The following is a 19811-nucleotide window of genomic DNA, read 5'->3' on the forward strand; positions in this document are numbered from 1 at the left end:
CACTGCAGTGTCAGTTTCTTTGATTTTCCACTTCTAAAGAATGCCACCTGAAGCCTGCAGGACTTGTCTTGTTGCCAGAAAATGCTAAAAAATATCAAAAAAATATATGGAGTCTTGATGCATTCTGAACCCCAAGAATTTGTGTTGTTTTTTTTTTTTTAATCAATATACAAGTGAAGGCTATTTTGTATATCTTTGTACTTATATATGTATATATATAAAAATTTTTGAATTATGTTTACATTTGAGATAGGTACATATTTCTAAATTAATCCATACTGTTGTATTAACACAAAGGGGGCAAACCTTTGATTTTTATTTCTAAGAGTGTCCTAAATTTCATCATTTCAAAGAAACCTTTCAAAACCAAGTGAGTGGAATCAGTATAATGAATGCTCCCTCTCTAAAGAAGTCCACTGATATTAGAAGATTTTGGGATCACTAGGAAGATAAAAGTATGAACTTTTCCCCAAGCATTGAAAGAATGCTATTAATAGTCCAGTGTTTGCACATTTAAGGAATATATGTTCAAAATAATTTAAGATTCTAGTTAGACACAGTAGTCCATTGGTTATAAATATAGAGATAATAGGAAATGTACTGGCTGACTTACAGACCCAGGACATAACATCTATCTATATTTTTGATAAAAGAGGACTGAGGTAAATAAAACTGGTACGGAGCTTGATATTTTTGTAAAAAATGTAAGAAACATTTCCACTCTGCAATTCTGTTATGTACACATAACCTCTGGCTCAGTAACTGAGCTCCCTGTTTGTATTTAAATCACATCCAGCTATTTTACATGCAAAAATGTTCTGTTATTTTCAGAACAAGGAGAAAGAAGGAGCTGGCCTTGTCCTATCACAGTATCATTTGGTACCAGGATGTCTGAACAAATGCAGGATTCTGATTTTGTTAGATTACAACAGGAAGGACTTTTTCTGATCATGTGGCTACCAGAAGAAAGAAGGAGCTTGGACAACAGCAGAACTTTGAGCAGTCCCCATGGGATACCAAAGAAAATTTGGGGACCACCTGGGGAGTGTGAAAATAAATACAGAAAGGCAATATATTCCTGACAAGACATGAAGACTGCTTTAAAAAGTGGAATAATCTGTATTTTAGCAGAATTTATGATTCCTCTAAGGTCTGTGGCAGGCTTTTGGGCATATTTTATTTCAAATTAGCTTGTTCCTGGTCCTGTAGACTGAGAGCCCATTAGCTGATGGAGCAGATCAGGTGATCCTGGACAGTTCAGTTTCAGATTAGTTTCCTCCAAGAAAAATCTCCCTGCACTCCATGCTGCAACAAGAACCAAGGTGGGGCTCTTGGGAGTCTGTTCAGATCCACACACCCAATCCAAACCTAAAACCCACCATAAAATTCAGCCTTACATAGTACAGAGGGGAAATCCAAGGTAAAACACCTGGTAGAAGTCATACAGAGCAGTTAGAGAAGGTGTGTACATTTACACATATAAATATTTATACCTATACATGTAGGATAAAGTTGTTGTTTGGGTTGGTTTGGTTTTTTTTCCCCATTCCCTACATGCATGAGTCTCTCTTCAGCCTTTGGAACTTGAATATTTTATAATGATGATATAGATAGATATAGATGCAATTTATTCTTAATGTTCATAATATTTTTATGAAAATGTGTGTTTGTGACATATAGCTATGTGAATTAAACAGCTTTACAATAGGAACTGTGGGATTTATTTTTTAAGTTTATCTGGCATAAAAATGGAAAGCTGAGGAAAAATATCCTATTGTCATTTGGGAAACAATTGTGCATTGCTCTGGAACAGTGGTTTACACCCCTCCTACTGATCCTACAGTTGGCTTCTGGGCAGATGGATCTCACCTTCATTTCCAGATTTTATGGACTGTAGTTTGAAAAACAAAATCCAGCTTCTAAGCTGAGATGATGTGCTTGGCAAGTTACTGAAAGGCAGTAAAGATGAAAGTACAGAAAGTTTTTTCCACAGTCAGTTTTCATGTGCTTCTATATACTGTTTTAAACAGAAACATCTGCTTTACTGTCACCATTTTAAAAGCTGGGAAAGAATTCTTAAAATGCTGGGTTTTACTAATGTTCCAGTTAGCAAACAGATGTTAAAATCAACTGTAATAGCACATGAGGAGAAAAGTTGGACTTCTAATATGGAAACGTGTTAAAATGTGCATGGAGTGAATTTTAAAGGCAAGAGCCTACAAGCCTGCACAGAAACAAAATTGTTTGAGAACACAAGCTGGAACAAGGAGCAGCTGAGGGAGTTGGGGGGCTCAGCCAGGAGAAAAGGAGGTTCAGGGGGGACCTTCTGGTTCTGCACAACTCCCTGACAGGAGGGGACAGCCACGTGATGGTCAGGCTCTGCTCCCAGGGAATAAGGGCAGGATCAGAAGAAATGGTCTTGAGTTGCACCAGGGAAGGTTTAGGTTGAATGTTAGGGAAAATATCTCTGCTTATTTAGGGTTTAACAAGCACTGGAATAGGCTGCTCAAGCCAGTGGGGGAGTCACCACGCCTTGGAAGCCTTCAAAAAGTGGGTGGATGGGGCACTTGGTGACAGGCTTTAGTGGTGATCTCAGTAGTGGTGGAGTAATGGTAGGGCTTGATGATCTTAGAGATCTTTTTCACCCTTAGTGATTCTGTGATTCTATGAAAGCTGTGAATCTTTTCTATCAGAAAGCACATGTACCTGGTCCCATCCTTGTCAGACATCTGTGATTTCTCTGCCTTAATCTTTGGAATAGGATATTGCAGATTTGCCAAGCTTTCTCTTGGGCAAGCTTTCCTTTTTCACAGGGAAATTAAAACCACAGCAGTGCCTCTGGCTTTAATTTGGTGTTTTATTCCAAATGAAGACTTTGGTGAGCTGAGGACCTGAAGCTTGTGACATCCTGTAGCCTCAAGCCCATGTGCCATATACCTAAAAAAACCCAAGATGTAAACCCCATGGTTGCTGTGGGTTTTACACCCAGGGCCTTTGGCTTATCTGCTGGTGGAAAAACACCAGCAGATGTTGGTAAGTTCAAATTATTTTTGCCATAGTTGTTTTCAGGGTGTAACATAGCCCAACTCGACCAATAGAGCCAAATTAGCCCATTAGTGATGGAGCAGCCTGGGACCCACAGTTAGGTTCCTTCACTCTGAGCTAAAACACTGGAGGAGGGGAAGGAAAAAGAAAGAAAGAAAGAAAGAATAAAAAGGCAGCAGGACAAGGAGAAAATCTACACCGGGATGGTTTCTATGGAAAATATCAGCGGATTCAGCGGAGCCTGTTGTTAGCAACCAGTGTATACAGCCAGGACGCCGCAGGCAGAGGGGGCGATGGATGGGCTGGGGCTGCTGATGAATGTTCCCATCTCCCAGGCCGGTTCCAGCCGCAGGGATGAGCCCAACCTCCTCGTCCCACGTGTGGGCCCTCAGGAGAGGATTCAGCCTCTTCCCTCAGCTCTCACCGCCACCTGCACAGCGGCGCAGAGCCGAGCAATCCCCGCCATGTCCAAATCCCCTTCGCAGGTTTCAAGTCAATATTTTATTTCTTATTAAGTCACGTGGCTACTAGTCCTTAAAAGTACATGGCAGAGAAGAGACGGGCTAGGAGCCCCTCGGAGCCTCGGGGCGCGGCACTCAGATCCCCCCTGAGCGCCGGCGGGGCTGTGAGGGGCGATGGCGCCGGGGAAAGGGAGGGGGAGGCACCGCCATTACCCCGCCAGGCCGTGTCCTGCCTGCCCGCCCGCCCGGTCACTCGGCAACGGCCGTGCCGGGAGGCTGAGGAGGGGCCGGGCCGGCCATGGCTGAGGAAAACCCGAATATCGGCACACCGGATCGGAGCGCCGGGCTGGGCATGGCTGAGGGCAGCCCCAAATCCGGAGCAGCCCCAAGGCAGGATTCCGGCGCCGGGCTGGGCATGGCTGAGGGGAGCCCCGAATCCGGAGCAGCCCCAAGGCAGGATTCCGGCGCTGGGCTGGGCATGGCTGAGGAGAGCCCCGAATCCGGAGCAGCCCCAAGGCAGGATTCCGGCGCTGGGCTGGGCATGGCTGAGGAGAGCCGCAGCGGCGACCCCCAGGTAACGCAATGGGGCCGGGCAGTTCGGGCACAAATAGTATAGCCCCAGCAGCAACTCAGCCCTGGACACAGAGCCTGAAAACAACCTCACAGAGACCTGTCCCCTTGGGAAACAGGCATCCACATTCACAGACCTCCTGCTCATAGAGACCCACCCCCTGAAATCAGCTTCACACATGGAGATCTCAAACGCACATATCCCTGCACACACACAGAGCCACATTTAAACAGCATCTTACACAGACCACCCTGCAATCAGCTTCACACACAGACCCCGCCATGAACAGCCTCACGCACACCCACAGCCCTCAGACAGACCCCCAGACAGCCTCTCACATCCCCATACAAACAGCCTCACACACACAGAGCCCCTGCACACACAAACCCCTGTAGAAACAGCCTTCCACACTGAGCCCTGCACATACAGATCGCCCATATAAGCAGCCTTACTCACACAAACCCCCATACAGCCTCCCACACAGAGCCCTGCACACACTGGCCCCCATACAAACAGCCTCACACACCCTGGGACACAAACACACGCCCTACAACAGGACTCAAACACACACACATATCACCTGTACAACACTCATATCTTCCTCCCACACACTCTTCCAACTCCCACAGCCCCATCCCTGCACAAGCCATCGCACACACTTGCACACAGAAAACTGTGTCCATCACCATCACCTACACTTCCAGCCAGCACAGACACACAGTCCCACAGCACACACACAGACATCCACACCTTACTGTTCATGTGCACACGCATCTACTTTCCAGGTATCTTTTCCCATTTGCTAATCACAGCTGTTTGTATGCACCCAGTGGTCTCTTCCCATCCTATCTCTTGCTTTAAGCTCTAAACATCCTGATTTTTTTTTCCCTAGGACATCTCCCATGTGCTGGCTAGTGCCTTTAAGGACCTGTACACTGGAGATGTTTTTGAAGTGGATGTGGCAACAAACTGGATTGAGTCCCAAGGAGGAGACAGTGTTTATCAAGGGAGTTACGCAGATGAGCTAGAGAAGGTACAAGTCCAAACCAAGTCAGAGTTTGGAGCTCTTTAGTCACTACTTAGACCTTCTGTAAAATAAAATTTAAAGGCAGGTGTTGATCCTACAATTGACATTTTAATGGAAATTTACCTGCGCACAGTTTCCCACTGAACCTTTCAAGTAAGTTAATAGTCATGTGATCCTTCATGATATTGTTATCTCTAGTTGGCTTTTCAGACACAGAGTACAAGCAGTAAAAGCAGTAGCCCTTTGAATGCCTGCTGTACTGGCTGAAAACTTTTCCCTGTACCTGCTGATCAGTGGCCCAGGTTTCTTATCTTGGCATCACTCCAAAAGCTGTTGTCAGTGGATAAAAGTAGAGGCTGATGCTGGATGGTTTGAGCCACAGATGTTTTTTTTCTAGTTTGTGTCATAGTGGAATTGACAGTGTTTTAGCAGGCCAGTTGATGTTTGTAAAGTGGTGATGTTTTACTAATATGTCTATATTTACCTCTCAAAGGCAAACAGAAAACATCTGCCTGTAACAACTCAAATTTCTCTTTATTCACCCCTGCCCGTGGCAGCTTCTGGCTGAGTACAAGAGCCGACTGACAGAAGCTGACAAAGCAGAAAAGGAGATCATTCGGGCCCAGGCCCGAGCAAAACGTGAAGAGGCAAGGGTTCTAAAGCAGATGAAGATTCATGCAGGGAAAGATTTCCATAAACTGGGGCTGCCTCCAGGTGAGCATTCTGGAATGTTGCTCCCCAGTACATGCTTATGATACCTGGACACCAGTCTGAGTTTGGTTTTACATCAACAGAGCAACTTAGAAAGATTTTGTGCAGAGGTTCAAGTAGAGTAACATCTGTTAAACATTGAGAAACTAAACAACCAGGTCATTTCAAGGTATTAAATTTGGATTGAGGGGTTACCCTAAATGTTACAAGCATACATATATTGATATGTAGCAGCAACAAACAGATTAAATATTTCTCCAATGGGTACTTAGCTGGGTTTGAACTGAATTTAGAATTGTGGAGATGCACGTCCAAGTCTTGGGATTAAAATACCAGATTTGTTTCTATAATATTATTTCCTATAAAATATGTATCTTTTTCTATATAATGTTATTTTCTATTTAAAACATATTGCCTGACAAGGATGAGGTGTAAAAACAGCATTACTTTGGATTGATCAAAATATTGACTTTTAAGGGGCTATTATTTTGCTAAGGGGCTATTACTAACTTTTTTGTTTGTTGGCTTTCCTGTTGCAGTGGCATCCTCTTTTCGGTGGATTGTGGACAATGAACTTCTCAGAAAAAATAATTTAATCTGTCCTGAGGATTACATCACTGAGAAATTACCTCTTGCTAAAGCACCAAAAGGTAACTTTTGAAGCAGAAAGTAATTTAGACTTTTTAGAACACTCTGTAATTGAAGTATTGGAGGATTTAGCAGATCTGAGTATATTTTTATAGTTTCCTTCCAAAGCAGAAGGGACTCAAGTATTTTAAGTGTAAGATTCCACTAAGAACACATTTTCAAAGTATAATTGATAAATTCAAAACTACTGCGTTTAGATGTTCTTAAATATGATATCTGATCATTATTGCACATTTGTTTACAGTTCTTCCCATCTCACACAAAACCTGCATTAGTGTTCTGTCTCCATCCAATTTCATTACACAAAATCTGTAACTACATCTTGTATCTAGAGAAGGGAAGTAGTTGCATTAAAGTAAAAACTATTTTCAGTGAAATAAAATTGTATTCCTTATTTAGGGTTTAAAGTTTTCCAGTTCTAGAAATATATTGGTTTTATTTGCACATGAAGGTCAGTAAGGAAAATATTTTGTACAATGTCAAGACTACATGTTTTACTTATGTGTGAGCCAAGATGAAAGGTTGTAGGATCATTGAAATGAAGTTTTTCAGTCAAGCCAAATCAAACATTTCAGAGTAATCAACTTAGTCACAGATTTCAAGATTTGTGTTTTGTTTTTTTCCATTGTAATTCCAAACAAAGTGAAAAATCTCACATCCCTTGTAAGGTTAACATATTTTTCTGGGAGTAATTTAACTGTATACAGCCTGTTTAATTAGTGCTTCTAAAAGCTTTCTTACTAAAGTACTAAGCTTTGTTTGTACAAAATAAGTTCTAAAAGTACATTGAATTCTAGAGGATTTTTTGCCAACAACAAGCCTTAAAATAAACTCATACACCTATGATTAGACTAAATATTTGTTATTCATGTTTCCCTCTTACAAAATTTTTTTTTCTTTGAATTGCAGGAGAATCAGAACCTGGATACCTGAAAGGGGCACGTAAACAACGTGCTTTTTCACTGGATGAGAGTGTCTACTTATCTGACAGTGTGACAAGCGTGTCTTCAGCTCTGTCCTCTGTCCAAGACTCCAGCCTTGAGGCTAAAACCATCCGTAAGGTACATTTTACAAGTTGCTTTTAGTGTGCCTGATCTGTGAGGCCCGTTGCTCTTCCTGCAACAAAGGATGAATATCAACCCATTGTTGATTTGACACCAGTACTTACATTTCTCCTGTTAAAAAAGGAGAAATATTGTATTTTCTATATCAATTGTCTTTGCTGTGTAGCTTTAATTACACACATGCAGCTCCCCTTTTCCTCATCCTCAAAATCACTGTGTTTCATGTTGCACTGTGCCCTCTTGTTTTTCAAAGAAAACTAAAGCCTCACAGAAACGAGCCTGGAGAGCAGAGGAATTAAGTGAGTACCTCTCCAGACTTGCGAAAAGACAGAATTACTTGAAGAATCCCTGCTTTTTCCCACCAAATATTCTGGATGGAGGCAGATCTCTTGTAATTTCTCAAGAAAAAGTGGAAGAAATCATAGCCAGAAGAAAAGCAGAAGATACCAAAGGGTATGCAGTGTGTACAGTTTCTAGATTCTGGGCAAGAATGCACAGAATTCCAGTGCAGAATTTCTGTGGATTTACCCAGAGATATTCTGAGCTAAATTTCTTAATAGTCTCTTAAGAACAAAATATGTCTGTATGATATTTTAGTTTTGCCAAAGGAGACATTTTGCAATTTCTCACTTTATCAGTATTTAGAGAACCAGGAAGTAATATAATCTCTCTTTTTTAAATTTTTTTAATCTTTCAGTGATACCTCATTTGTTCCTGTGTTTCTTGCCAGTCCACCTTCTGTCCTGTTTTTATATCATAAACTTGGGAAGGTTCATAAGGTGAGTAGGTTCTTTGTAGAGAGTTAATTCTGCCTCCCTGAAGAATTATATCCTATCATGACCTACATATTTCACCCAATTTTTAGCCTTTCTGAATTTTAATAAAAGTTTGAGTTTCTTCTGTATATTGAATTTATGATCCTCTAACTTCCTTGAAGATACTCCATCACACCTGCCACTGACACACAAACCAGTGAAGACTAAATGGGCTCTTCTCAGTCTCTGCTTTGTTTTGGTACTGTCTGATTCAGCCTCTATTGAATAAAATGGGATTTTGGGGTTGGCTGTGATGATGTAGTTACTCCTAGCAGTAGTACCAGGGAATTGCAAAAATATTAATAAGTGATGATAATTACAGTGGAGCATTTTTCTTTTTTTTTTTTTTTTTTTAATGAAGGAGACTGTAGAGCTACGGAACATCACTTCAACACGTCAACATGTAAGACTTATCCCTCCCTCTTCTTCAGTATTTTCCATTCAGCCAGGTAAGGGTTCTTTTCTACCTTTAAAATGTTAACACATACAAAATCTAATTTTCTTGCTCTAACAAAGATTTTCCAGAGATGTTCTGTTTTCCATGATGCTCAGTTCTTTAGAAACTGAAAGCTGACTTAGGGCCCTTCACATGCAACTCAGAAGCAGATTGAGATGGTCTAATGAGGAATTCAAGAGGACTAAATTAAAGTGTTTGATGTTAGATTGAAATGTGTCCATGGAATACCTAGATCAAACCTTATCCAAAACTCATCTAGGAACAGATGGAGTTTCCATGGAAAAAATTACGAGGGGAGGGCAAGAAATAACACATTGCAATAAAGAAGGATAGGTTAGAGGAAAGTTAAGAAAATTCTCTTTCCTGCAGTAGGATAGCCAGGCACTGGGATAGACTGCCTAGGAAGATTGATACCCCAAGAATTGGAGGAATATTTAGAAGTTAGATGCCTCCATGGAAGCCCTTTTGTCTTGTGGTACCCAAAACTGGGTATTGTCTCTAAGTTTCTCCTCACTATTTTCTGTGTTTATGAAGAGTATATTTCAGACAAAGCAATCTTTGAGCTCCCTGGAACGTGTGCACTTTCCCAGATTACACTGCCAGGCCTCTTGTACTTATCCCTTTTTATCAGCTTGATTTAGGCAATAAATGGGGGGAGTTTACAGGCATCTTTCCAGAGGAAGATGTGATCATAAATACTACAGCCAATCTGGGGAGGTTTTAATTTCTGTTTTAATTTTCTGCCTTTTTTTTTTTTTTTTTGTTTTTATTTTTCCCCCCAAGGAAAATATCCAGGAAAGGGAGGAATGATTGCTCCTGGGATGGCATGCCAGTATACAGTCCGGTTTATTCCTAAATATCTGGGAGAGTATGAAGATCATATATTGGTGGAGAGTCAAGTATCAGAATCCTTTGTCATCCCAATCCAAGCTAAAGTATCACTTCCAGTATTAACATGTCAGTAGTGTCCAAATACTACATTGCTCTAAAGTTAAACAGATTTGGGGTTTTTTTTTATGTGACTATCTTCAATTTTGTGTCACAAAACAAATGTGGAAAAAATTGACAGTGCAGTTTCTGCACTTTGATATCTATCTCATTTTTACTTATCCAGATTTATTAATTATTGAAATGTAATCCTGTTGGATTTTTCCTCAATTATTTGTTCTTGCCATCTTAGGCTCTTCTTGCTCACTATGTTAGAGAAGTGAGATGGGGCCACATTTCTAGGTTTGTGTTTTGTTGATTCCTGAACTTCCAGTTGTAATTAATAGTATTATGTATTATTATTTAATTATAACTATTTGATGCTATTAATTAATGTTCATGGAATTTGAAATTAATTATATATGGATATGGTATACCTGCACCTCTCAGATATCTAAGCTCAGCTTTGATAAACAGGATTACTTTTGCAAAAATTTGCTTTGATTTTTTGTAAATTCACCTTACCTGTTATAAAAAAAAATCATCTTACTTTTTATCATTCAATAATCTTTAAGGAGGAAAGATCATTTTAAATCATTAAAATGTAAGATGAATGTAGAAATATACATCTCACACTGTCCAACTTTGAAATAGAAAGAATTTGAGGGGGTTTAGGATTGCAAAACCTGGCGTGGTGTCATGCAGTAATGTCTGTAAAGAGTTATTTAATCAGCAGCCTTTGCTCTCTCTGGAGTCTGATTTTCTGTGTTACTCCTTGCAGTGCCTGACTTTATAAACTGTGGTTCCTGCCTTGTTGGAGGAATAAAAACAAAAGCAATTTTGTGCAGAAATGAGGGAGCTAGGACTGGGAAGTTCTGTATAATGCCAGGGAAAGCCTGGCCAGCTCCTGATTCTGGGGTGAGTGATTAGAAGGGCAATACTGGACCTAGCTTGGTGTAGGTGCCCTGGTGTGATGGCCTTTTAAACCAGTCATGTTGTATTAGCACAGAAGTCATAAGGCCTTGCTGGAGACATCTGTATTGTGCCATTCCTTCAGGAATTCACTTTATTCTGAAAACAAATTTCCCTGCATGGCTGTACCTCCTATTTGTGCTCTTGTGGAAGAGCTGGTCTTGCTCAGGAGAGAGGTAAACTGAGGCATAGATGAGGGAAAGGAAAACTGGCTCAAACTTTAGCCTTGCCCTTGAAGCAAATAGAAATGCTATCAGCTCTAGCATTGCTTGAGGTATTTTCCTCTCCCTCGTCAACAAAAACATCCCTTACTGACCTTGCTGCACCTCTAGACACAGCAATCCAATCTAGTCCTGCTCTGTCTGCAGCTCCCCATCACAAACCAGGGCCTAAGTGGGATGGACAAAGGAGATTAAATGGGGTAGGTGGACTGGCATTTTTGTGCTGGAGAAAGAGCAGATGGGCCAAGTTGTACCTCCAGAGACTTCACAGTTCCAACTCAAAGTGAGTTTTAAGCATGGAGAAACAAACAAAGCCCCTCTCTCAGGCAGAGCTGTTCTGCTGTGAACATGAATATTAGGGCTTCTCACACTGTCATTTGTCTTCAGAGACTGCACTTTCCCTTCTGCTTTCACCAAGGACATTGTAAAGCATTGTAAATTTTTTTTTTAATTAAGCCATATTTATGATCCACACTCTTTTGAGATGTGTGAAAAAAAATGTATGGTAACAGGTAAAACAGTGATGTTGTAGAATAATGCCTGTTTCAGGTAAATCTGGGTTTTAAACACAGCAATCTGATCCATTTAATTTATTTATATTTTTGTTTGTTTGTTTTCATACCTTAGGAGGTTGCCACTGCTGATTTTGTGGTACAGGATCCATTTGGGATCCAGCCTGCTGTTTTGGAGCTAGCTCCAGGGCAGAATGCAACAGTCCAGGTTAGTGCCAACTGCTGTAGAAAGGTTTTTTACTTCACCAAACAAATTAACAAGCAAGATCATTTTAGAAGACCTGGCTGGGCCTTGCAAGTTTGGGTTTATGTGAGCAAAAAATGACTCTGTTTTTTGCAAGTGTTAATCAGTAATTACTTTTAATCAGTAATAACTTAAACTGTCCTTCAGGGAATATTTGCAAATTGAAGTGTATTACTTAGGGGAGACAAAACAGTTACAGAGCTTCCTATTTCTCTTCTCTCTTTCAGGTAGTGTTTTTCCCTTCTTTGCCAGGAGCCTCACAGCAAGCATTCACCATTTTATGTGACAATTATCCAGTCAAATATGTTACAGTTACAGGTTTGTTTCTAGCACTCTTCTAATTCTGTAGACATTCAGATAATGTGAGTGGTGATTGTTGGCATGAACTAATGGTAACATTTTATGTCACTGGATTAAGCAAATACTTAATGTGTCCCCTGCTGGCTTTTTTTTTTTTTTTTTTTTTACTCCTCCTTCCCAGTGCAAGGAATACACTGAATTCAGAAAACATTGAGCTCTTAACCTTTGGTAGGCAAATATCCAAATGTAAAATGTCAGCAAGTCACAGAAAAGAAAACCAGTTGCCAGGTGCAGCTCATCTCTTTTACTTTTCTGTTAATAAGATAACTTGACAAGCTATGAAACATGAGGTGTAACAGGGCAGAAATGAACCACATTTGGACCTTTTGAGGTAGGCAGTCTTTGGATTAACTAATGAAACCAGTTCATATACTTGTAAATGTTGGTGCTTGTACTGTAATATAACTGTGAGTGCTATAACAAGAGACTTGGTTTGTCATCTCTTGAATCACTTTATCACATGTATTTACTTTGGATTTTTTTTATACTTCATTTGCTGCTTATTTTAATTTTAATGTACTGCTCAAAACATCTGGGAGCCACATTGCGAACCCCTGTAAACACCCTGCTTAGTTCAGTGAAACGATGCTGATATGAGTGAGCTGAGGCTGTGGCCCTGAAATCCCTTTCTATGAAATTCACAAACAGAAGGTCTCTGTTAATACACGTTGATAAACACAACATCAGGAAATTTTTGTACAATTAACACATTGGAGCTCTGAAACTTGAGGAAACACCAGACATAATCAATAAAGGCCATTAATGACAGTTGCTATTGATGATGTGAACTATGTTAATAGTCAGATGGTAAACAGTAATACCTAATTATTTCTTCCAGGGCTTGGAGAGGTGATTGCTCTGGAGCTTTTGTTTGTCACAGGTGGAGAAAGCAAAGCTCAGCTGGGTGAAATCACTGATGCAACAGCACAGCACCTCATACGCTTCGAGCCCCAAAACCCCCAGAGCACTAAGGAGAAGATCCTGGTTTTAAGGAACTCCACGTAGGTAGCTGCTGTCAGAGTAAAACTCTGCAATGTGGGCATGCTGCTAGGGATCTCATTTGTCATACTCTGCTCTCTCAAGCTGGAGAAACCTTTGTGCCCTTGATAAACTTTTTTGCAGAATCGTTGCTTCTTTTTGCTCTTTATTTGGTAATTAAAGTTCAAGGAATGTTGTACATTGTTGAAGCACTATGGCAACCATTAGCCAAGGTCAATATATTTGCTTTAATAGAGGTAAATCTACAAAAAATTCATAAATATACATGGTTGCAGGAAATACTTACAAGGTGATCCAGGTGAGATTTATCTAACTTTAAATGGCTGCTATATATACTTGTGCAACTGAGATAAGCACTGTTTTCCTTTCATAGTGCAGGGAATAGATGCTTCCAAGCATACAGTTCTGACTGGAACATCTCCCATAGAAAAGTCATAATACATCCTGGACTCCACTGGATCAAAATGGTAGCCCAGTGTAATTAACTCACATTAAAATTCTCACATGCTTCCTACTATTAAGTCCTTACAAATTTAAATATAAATTCAATTTGAAGTCAACTAATGTGTCCTTATGGACAATTACACTATACTGAACATAGTGGCATCCTGTTTTTGCTCAGAATCAATCAGACTTTAATAGAAATACACTTGTGCATGATTCCAGCATATAGAGGCTGTAGACCATCAAAGCAGTGAGCGGGTCACTGCTGGGTTTAGGACCATTAATCTAAATTGCTGTTTGCAAGCAGTAAATATCTGGCAGTTTATTTTGTGGCCTGGAAATTACACATCCATAATGCCAGAACAGAATATTTGAGTAAATAAAGTGTGATTGGTGAACTGGATATTGTAAACTGACAAAGGATGTGACTGTTCCAATTTCCACATTTTTTCTGTGCTACAATCACCACAGCACTCCCTGCACATCTGGTGTCAGCATTTGTATAAAACAAAGCTGACCAGGCTGAGAATAAACTCCATAGAATCAGGAAGAAGAAATGTTCTTTCTGCTACAGAAAGTGATAAAAGAAATTGTAAATGTCCAGTTTCATCAGTGATACTTTCAAATTCCAGTGTCCTTCCTCCCCCTTACAAAGGCAGAATTTTTGAGGTCAGCATGAGCAAGATTCTCAAACCCATGAAGACATTCCATGGAATACTCTTCTGCTGAAACAACCTAGTTAAGTAACCTTTTCTGGATTGCAGAGAGTGGGGCAGAGCCATGGCTGTAATTTTAGATGGAGCCATTGTGTTTGCTGACATGTTAAGACCACATCTTGCATTTGGATTACATTCAGAATGTGATGTAGGTCATCAGCAGTGATCCAAGGCAAATGTACTGGTGTCAGCAGGAATGGTCCTGTTCATCCCAGATCTTTGAAAAAAGAATTGCAGAGTTTCTAAAACCTGGATTACATGACAAGTTCAAATAAGGCAAGAAAGTGTTAAGATATCTTATACATTTATAGAATTTACTTTCACATATTAGCATGGTCTTTATATGATTTATATACTCTGACTCTATGATGCCTCAGCAGCTTTGTGACTCACTGAAACTGGGAAGTCAAACACCTGTAATTTGTAAAGAGAGGAATTTCCTACCTGGAAAAAGAATCTTAACATTTTCTTAATATATTTTACTCAAAAATATCTGATTTTTTAATCGTAGCTTTTCTGTTGTTTATTGACTTCTTTGCAGCAATCTAGAACTTCCCTTCTTCTGGCAGATAACAAAGCCTATTCTGAAACCATTAATACCAGGAGAAACTGCAGACTTTACAGAGGTCAAAAACAATCAAGACCCAGAGTCAGCCTTTTCCCTAAATCCTAAGCAGGGAGTTTTGCTTCCCTATGCAGAGCATGAGTTTATTCTCACTTATGCTCCACAGGAGGTATGGCTTGTGATTCCTTCCTATCTGCAAACTCCAGCTGTGTATTTTTATTCAAGTCATAAAATACTTGCTGTGCAACTTTTCTAAATTAAATTTAATTAGCTGGTACTATGCTCTGATAAACAATGTTCAAAAAGTAAAAAGTTACTGAAAGAAAACATGTTTTGACTGCAAAATGTGAGACAGTTTCTGATCTCATGTAATTTTGGGGGTTGACTGGACACAGTTAATTTTTCACTGAAATTGTGGACACATCCTCATACTGCAGCTGTGCTGGCTGGTGAAGTTACCACCCTCACCCCTCTATCAGCTCCTCCACCAGCTCCTGACCCTTCCCCCTCTTCTTGGAGGATGTGCCTTGTACCTACTCCAGTCTAAATAAGTTGGTTAACAAACACTGATTATTTATACTGTTTCCAGCTGTAGTTTTTTTTTTTTTTTGCCTGAAATGAGTCCTGCGAACAGCTGAGTGGTGAATTAAGGGGATAGTGGGAGCCTTTGGCAGAGAAATGCTGTGTGCAGCTGTGGGTAAGAGGGCTGCAAGGATGTTGGAATGCAGTTATCCCAGAGAATGCTGTTCTCTCAGTTTCTGCTCCCCTGTAAATAAGGAGCATGAGCTCACTGTATTTAGAGAAACCTGATCCAAAGAAAGCCCAAGAGTGGGAATGTCCTGTGCAGTGTTGATTTGCAGACATAAGAAATACCTCAAATCTGTCTGGAAGAGAAACTACCTGGCTTTTTAAAAATAGTTAGTTCATAGAATATATATTGAATTAAAATATACATCAAAATTAGTATCTGTCTACAAACAAGTGAGGCTTTTGCATAGCCCTTCAGATTTAAGGCCTGCTTCTGTGTTTCTTTCCCCCCCTTCATTAGAATACAGAAGGCATTCTCTTCCCATGATGGAAAAGTCATGTTTCTCACTCAAGATCAGATTGATGGTCAATTAGCTGAATACTCTGGAGCACTTAGAAGAAACTTCTCAATTAGTACAGCAGTACTGATTTTAATTTGGGGAGTCTTTGCAGATGCTTGTGTGTAGTATGCAATATACAGGGGAAATAATAACAGGCATGTCAAAAATGAGTATTTTTCTTGGAACCATACAGCATGAGATCAGAATCTGGCTTAATGGTTTGCAGTCAAACATGTTGTCTTTTAGTAACTCTAGAGATTGAATATTGTTCATCAGAGTTTAATACTCTGATGGTTATCATTTATCCTTTACATGTAAACCACTTTTTCATCTTTTTTTGATCTTCAACATAAATGATTACTTGACACTAAAATCCTTTTCTCCTTCATCTGTGCAGCTGAAGAGTTATCACAGTGTGCTGCAGATGGTAGTGAGGGACACCTCAGAATCACCTTGGTAAGCTGAGAAACATTTCCCACTAAGATATATGGCCACAATTTATCTGTGCTATTACATTAAGTTACTGGGATTTTTCTTCTTTCTGGTGATGATGGATTGACGAGTATAAAGAATATTATCTTCACAAGTAGTTGTGGTACAAAGAGCATCTCTGATACCCTCCCCCATCCCTGGACACTTGCCTGGCCCTTGCTTTTCCTCTCTTGGAAAAAGATAATACTGTCATTTTGTCTGCTTATTTTCCAGAGTTTCCTGTTATTACTCTTTGTCACAGCAGTATGTCACTTGTATACTCGTTCATGGCCAGACTAGGACAACTAGAATATCTTTAAGTATAATGAAGTTTTTAATTGGCTAAGCTAATTGCCCACAGGCAGTCTGTACTTGAGAAACTTGTGATGGTTTTCAGTTTTGATCTGGCAGTTAAAAGACAGGATCCAATTTAACACAGGTTTAACATATTTAATGATTCTACCATATTTCCTCCCAAAGTTTAGTAGAAGAGAGGATGCTTCAAAACATCCCAGAATGCAGAGTAGAGGATGTAATAGCACTGAAAATAGAAGTTAAAGGCTCAACAGAACCATATAATCTTCTTCTGGAACCATATGCCATTATTATCCCTGGAGAAAATTTCATTGGTGTAAATGTCAAGAAAAAATTTAAGGTTTGTGTGCTTTTCACTTCACTGTTGTCATGTGGTTTGTGTCACTGGATGTCATAGGTTATTAGAAGATATCAGACAGTCATTGTTATTTTAGTTTTCCTGAAATATTTTTAAAGGAGGCCATGAATCCAGAAGGGTCTACACTGAAATGCCCTACCCAGCCTGCTCAGCCCTTCACTCCAGGCAGCAGCTTTTGTTCCTTTTTCATCTCTCCAGTTTGATACCACAGAGTTTGACCCTTCTCAATGTTTTTCTGGGTCACTAACCTGTTGCTTATCACTTTGTCACTCATGTAGTGTAAAAGTTTTCCAGCTGGGAGGAATAGTCAGTGGATGATTATATTAGTCCATAACTGAGGCACTGTTCATGCAAAGAACTACAGGAAGCACAGAAGAGCTACAAAAATCACACATGCTGCAGCTTACTAGATGTTATTCTTTCCTGCAGCTTCTGGTAATTTCTCTTTGGCCATTCTGGGACAGAATGCTGCAGCAATTGTCCCCTCACACAGCATCCCCTTCACTACAGATCAGGATCCTTTTGATCTTAGACTCACTTGGGAAAAACAGGCCTGTTGGCAAGAGCCAGGCAGGAAGACATTTCCCAGTTAATGGGTTTCCCATTTTTTCTTAGAGATCCTGCTAATCAGCCTTTGGTTTTAAGATTTCTCTCCCTAGAATTTTTTTTTTTTTTAAATTTAAGGCAGCCATTTCATACTTCCCAGTAACCCAGTATAACTATACATGTGATAGATGTAATTAAGCCACTTACTGATGATATAACAACATCCTTTGCAGTTTCCAAGAGAGTTTTTTTACTCTTAAAAAGATAAGAATTTGAACTGTGCTTAGAGATAATTGTGCTTCAGAGAACAAAGTTATTTGCTGTTGTTAAGAAATAATGTTTTGACTTGATCTGAAGAGCAGGCCAACATTTCAAGAGCTTGCATCTCCCTCACAAACAGAGCCTTTGGCAAAAAAAAAAAAGCTGCATTCAAAAGATTTTCAGTTTATGTTTAGAAATTTTGTTACATTTTTGAAAAATGGGGGGGGGAGTTTAAGAGTTTCAAATATGATCATGTTCTTGGAATGAATTGTTAGTGGATTCTCTTCAGGTTTGAGGGAACACCTTCCCCTATGTGAAGAAGACTGTTAAATTGATGATGACTCAAAACCCAGTTTGCAGTGTATCAGTGCTCTCAGCAATTTGACTTGCTGCTCTGAAAGCTTTAAGTGCATTAATTGTCTCATTGATTTTAATTGTTTCAGCTGTGGAACAACAGCAAAACATTGATCAAGTACACCTGGGAGAAAATCACAGACTGTGAGATCATCGAAGTTGAACCTCGTACTGGTGTCATAGGTAAAGTTTCTGTGACTTGCAAGCAATAATTAATGAAAGAGACAATAATTGATTATATCAATTTATGACAGTCGCAGAGCACTATAGTGCCAAGTGAAAAATTACTTGATCTCCAGCCCTCTGGAGCCAGCAGGAGACTTAATTTGATTTCAGTAGCTTCATGCTTGAAACAGGTGATTTCTTACAAAGAAATGAGACAGGACCCTGGTATTTTCTCTTCTAGAAGTGAATAAATGCTGTGAATTTGTACTGGCAATTTGTGGGAGCAAACCTGGGGTCATCAGCCGTAACCTGCCGTGTCACGTTGAGCCATGTCCAGAGCCAGTTATGCTGCATGTTGAGGCTGCTTTTAAGGTAAGGAGCAGTTCAGTCTTGTAGGAGGATGAGCTGTGTGGCCTGGCCATTGTCCAAATAAAGCTTTTTTGCCTCTTAATGGTTTGAGAAATCTTAAGTGGTCACAAGCAGTAGTTATTTTTGCTGTAGTGACTATTGAGTTAATGTTGATATTCCCATGACACACAGAATTTTTCTGCACTACACAGTGCATTTGCTTTCTGATATTCTCTGTGAAATCAAATATTAATCCTAGATAATAATATATTTCTTAATGAGGCAATTTTGGCAGAGGTGTCCATTCTGATGTCTGTTTCCTGCTCTCCTAGGGTCCATTTCTTTGTATCGATGTTCCATCACTCCAGTTTGGTTTGACTAAGCAGGGTGAGACTGTGTCAAGAACCTTTGAGATTAATAATCTCTCTCAGGTGCCAGCACAGTGGAGGATGAAAGAAAGCCAGGTTTTTCTAGCTCAAAGGAATGAAGAGGTAAGTCAGTGCTACAGCTGGCTGTAGTCCCTCCTTAGCTATTTTATTTCTTCTGCTTAGGAGTTGTATTATTCATTCCAGCTATCAGAAGTTCTAATTGTTGTGACTTCTTACAAAACTAGTCCTGCACAGTTTCATAATTGCATGAGTTCTTTTGAGATTGAATGCTTCTTTACAATTTTTCTCTATTTCCCTTTATTACAAATCCCCTGCCAGCCTGATCCAAAGAGACACAGAGTATTTCCTGAATGACAGTGATTTCAGCTGCTGCTGTTTCTATAAGTAAGAGTTCAAGGCTTTAGTAGAGCTGAGAGTGCTGAACACTCCTCCCACACACCCACATCAGCATCTTGGACAAGAATCTGAGCCCCCAATCCTTGGTGATGCTCTTCCCATGTCCACTCTCCCAACCCTCCTTCCTCACCCTTCTGTCCAAGAACCTTTCCCCTGGTGGTACCTTGCTGCTGCCTGGGAGCAGGTGCTGCTGCTGAGGATGATTGCTTCTCCTTCATGTTCCCTGTCAGTCCATGCACAGCTGACCCTGCTGTGCCCTTGGCTCTGACTGAGGCAAAGTCCTGCCTCCTTGTGTAGCCAGGCTTTCACAAAGCTGGCACTGTGCTTCCTGACATCAACCCAGGTGGGACTCAAGGGGCAG

General features: G+C 40.1%; 1 protein-coding gene across 1 annotated transcript in view; it reads left to right on the plus strand.

Moving 5' to 3' along the window:
- The first annotated feature begins 3338 nt into the window (after positions 1-3338).
- Positions 3339-19811, plus strand: part of DLEC1 (DLEC1 cilia and flagella associated protein) — a 33167-nt gene continuing 16694 nt past the window's right edge. Inside the window, exons 1-20 of the mRNA XM_050970409.1 lie at positions 3339-3537; positions 3791-4080; positions 4970-5110; positions 5662-5818; positions 6355-6465; positions 7373-7524; positions 7781-7980; positions 8225-8306; positions 8704-8791; positions 9583-9756; positions 10508-10644; positions 11547-11639; positions 11903-11993; positions 12874-13036; positions 14736-14928; positions 16245-16303; positions 16799-16973; positions 18242-18335; positions 18559-18689; positions 18998-19156. Coding sequence (XP_050826366.1) covers positions 3339-3537; positions 3791-4080; positions 4970-5110; positions 5662-5818; positions 6355-6465; positions 7373-7524; positions 7781-7980; positions 8225-8306; positions 8704-8791; positions 9583-9756; positions 10508-10644; positions 11547-11639; positions 11903-11993; positions 12874-13036; positions 14736-14928; positions 16245-16303; positions 16799-16973; positions 18242-18335; positions 18559-18689; positions 18998-19156 — 2889 coding nt within the window. The remainder of the gene's footprint in view (positions 3538-3790; positions 4081-4969; positions 5111-5661; positions 5819-6354; positions 6466-7372; positions 7525-7780; positions 7981-8224; positions 8307-8703; positions 8792-9582; positions 9757-10507; positions 10645-11546; positions 11640-11902; positions 11994-12873; positions 13037-14735; positions 14929-16244; positions 16304-16798; positions 16974-18241; positions 18336-18558; positions 18690-18997; positions 19157-19811) is intronic.

The sequence above is a fragment of the Serinus canaria genome, chromosome 2, assembly GCF_022539315.1.
Source record: "Serinus canaria isolate serCan28SL12 chromosome 2, serCan2020, whole genome shotgun sequence".
Classification (NCBI taxonomy): Eukaryota; Metazoa; Chordata; class Aves; order Passeriformes; family Fringillidae; genus Serinus; species Serinus canaria.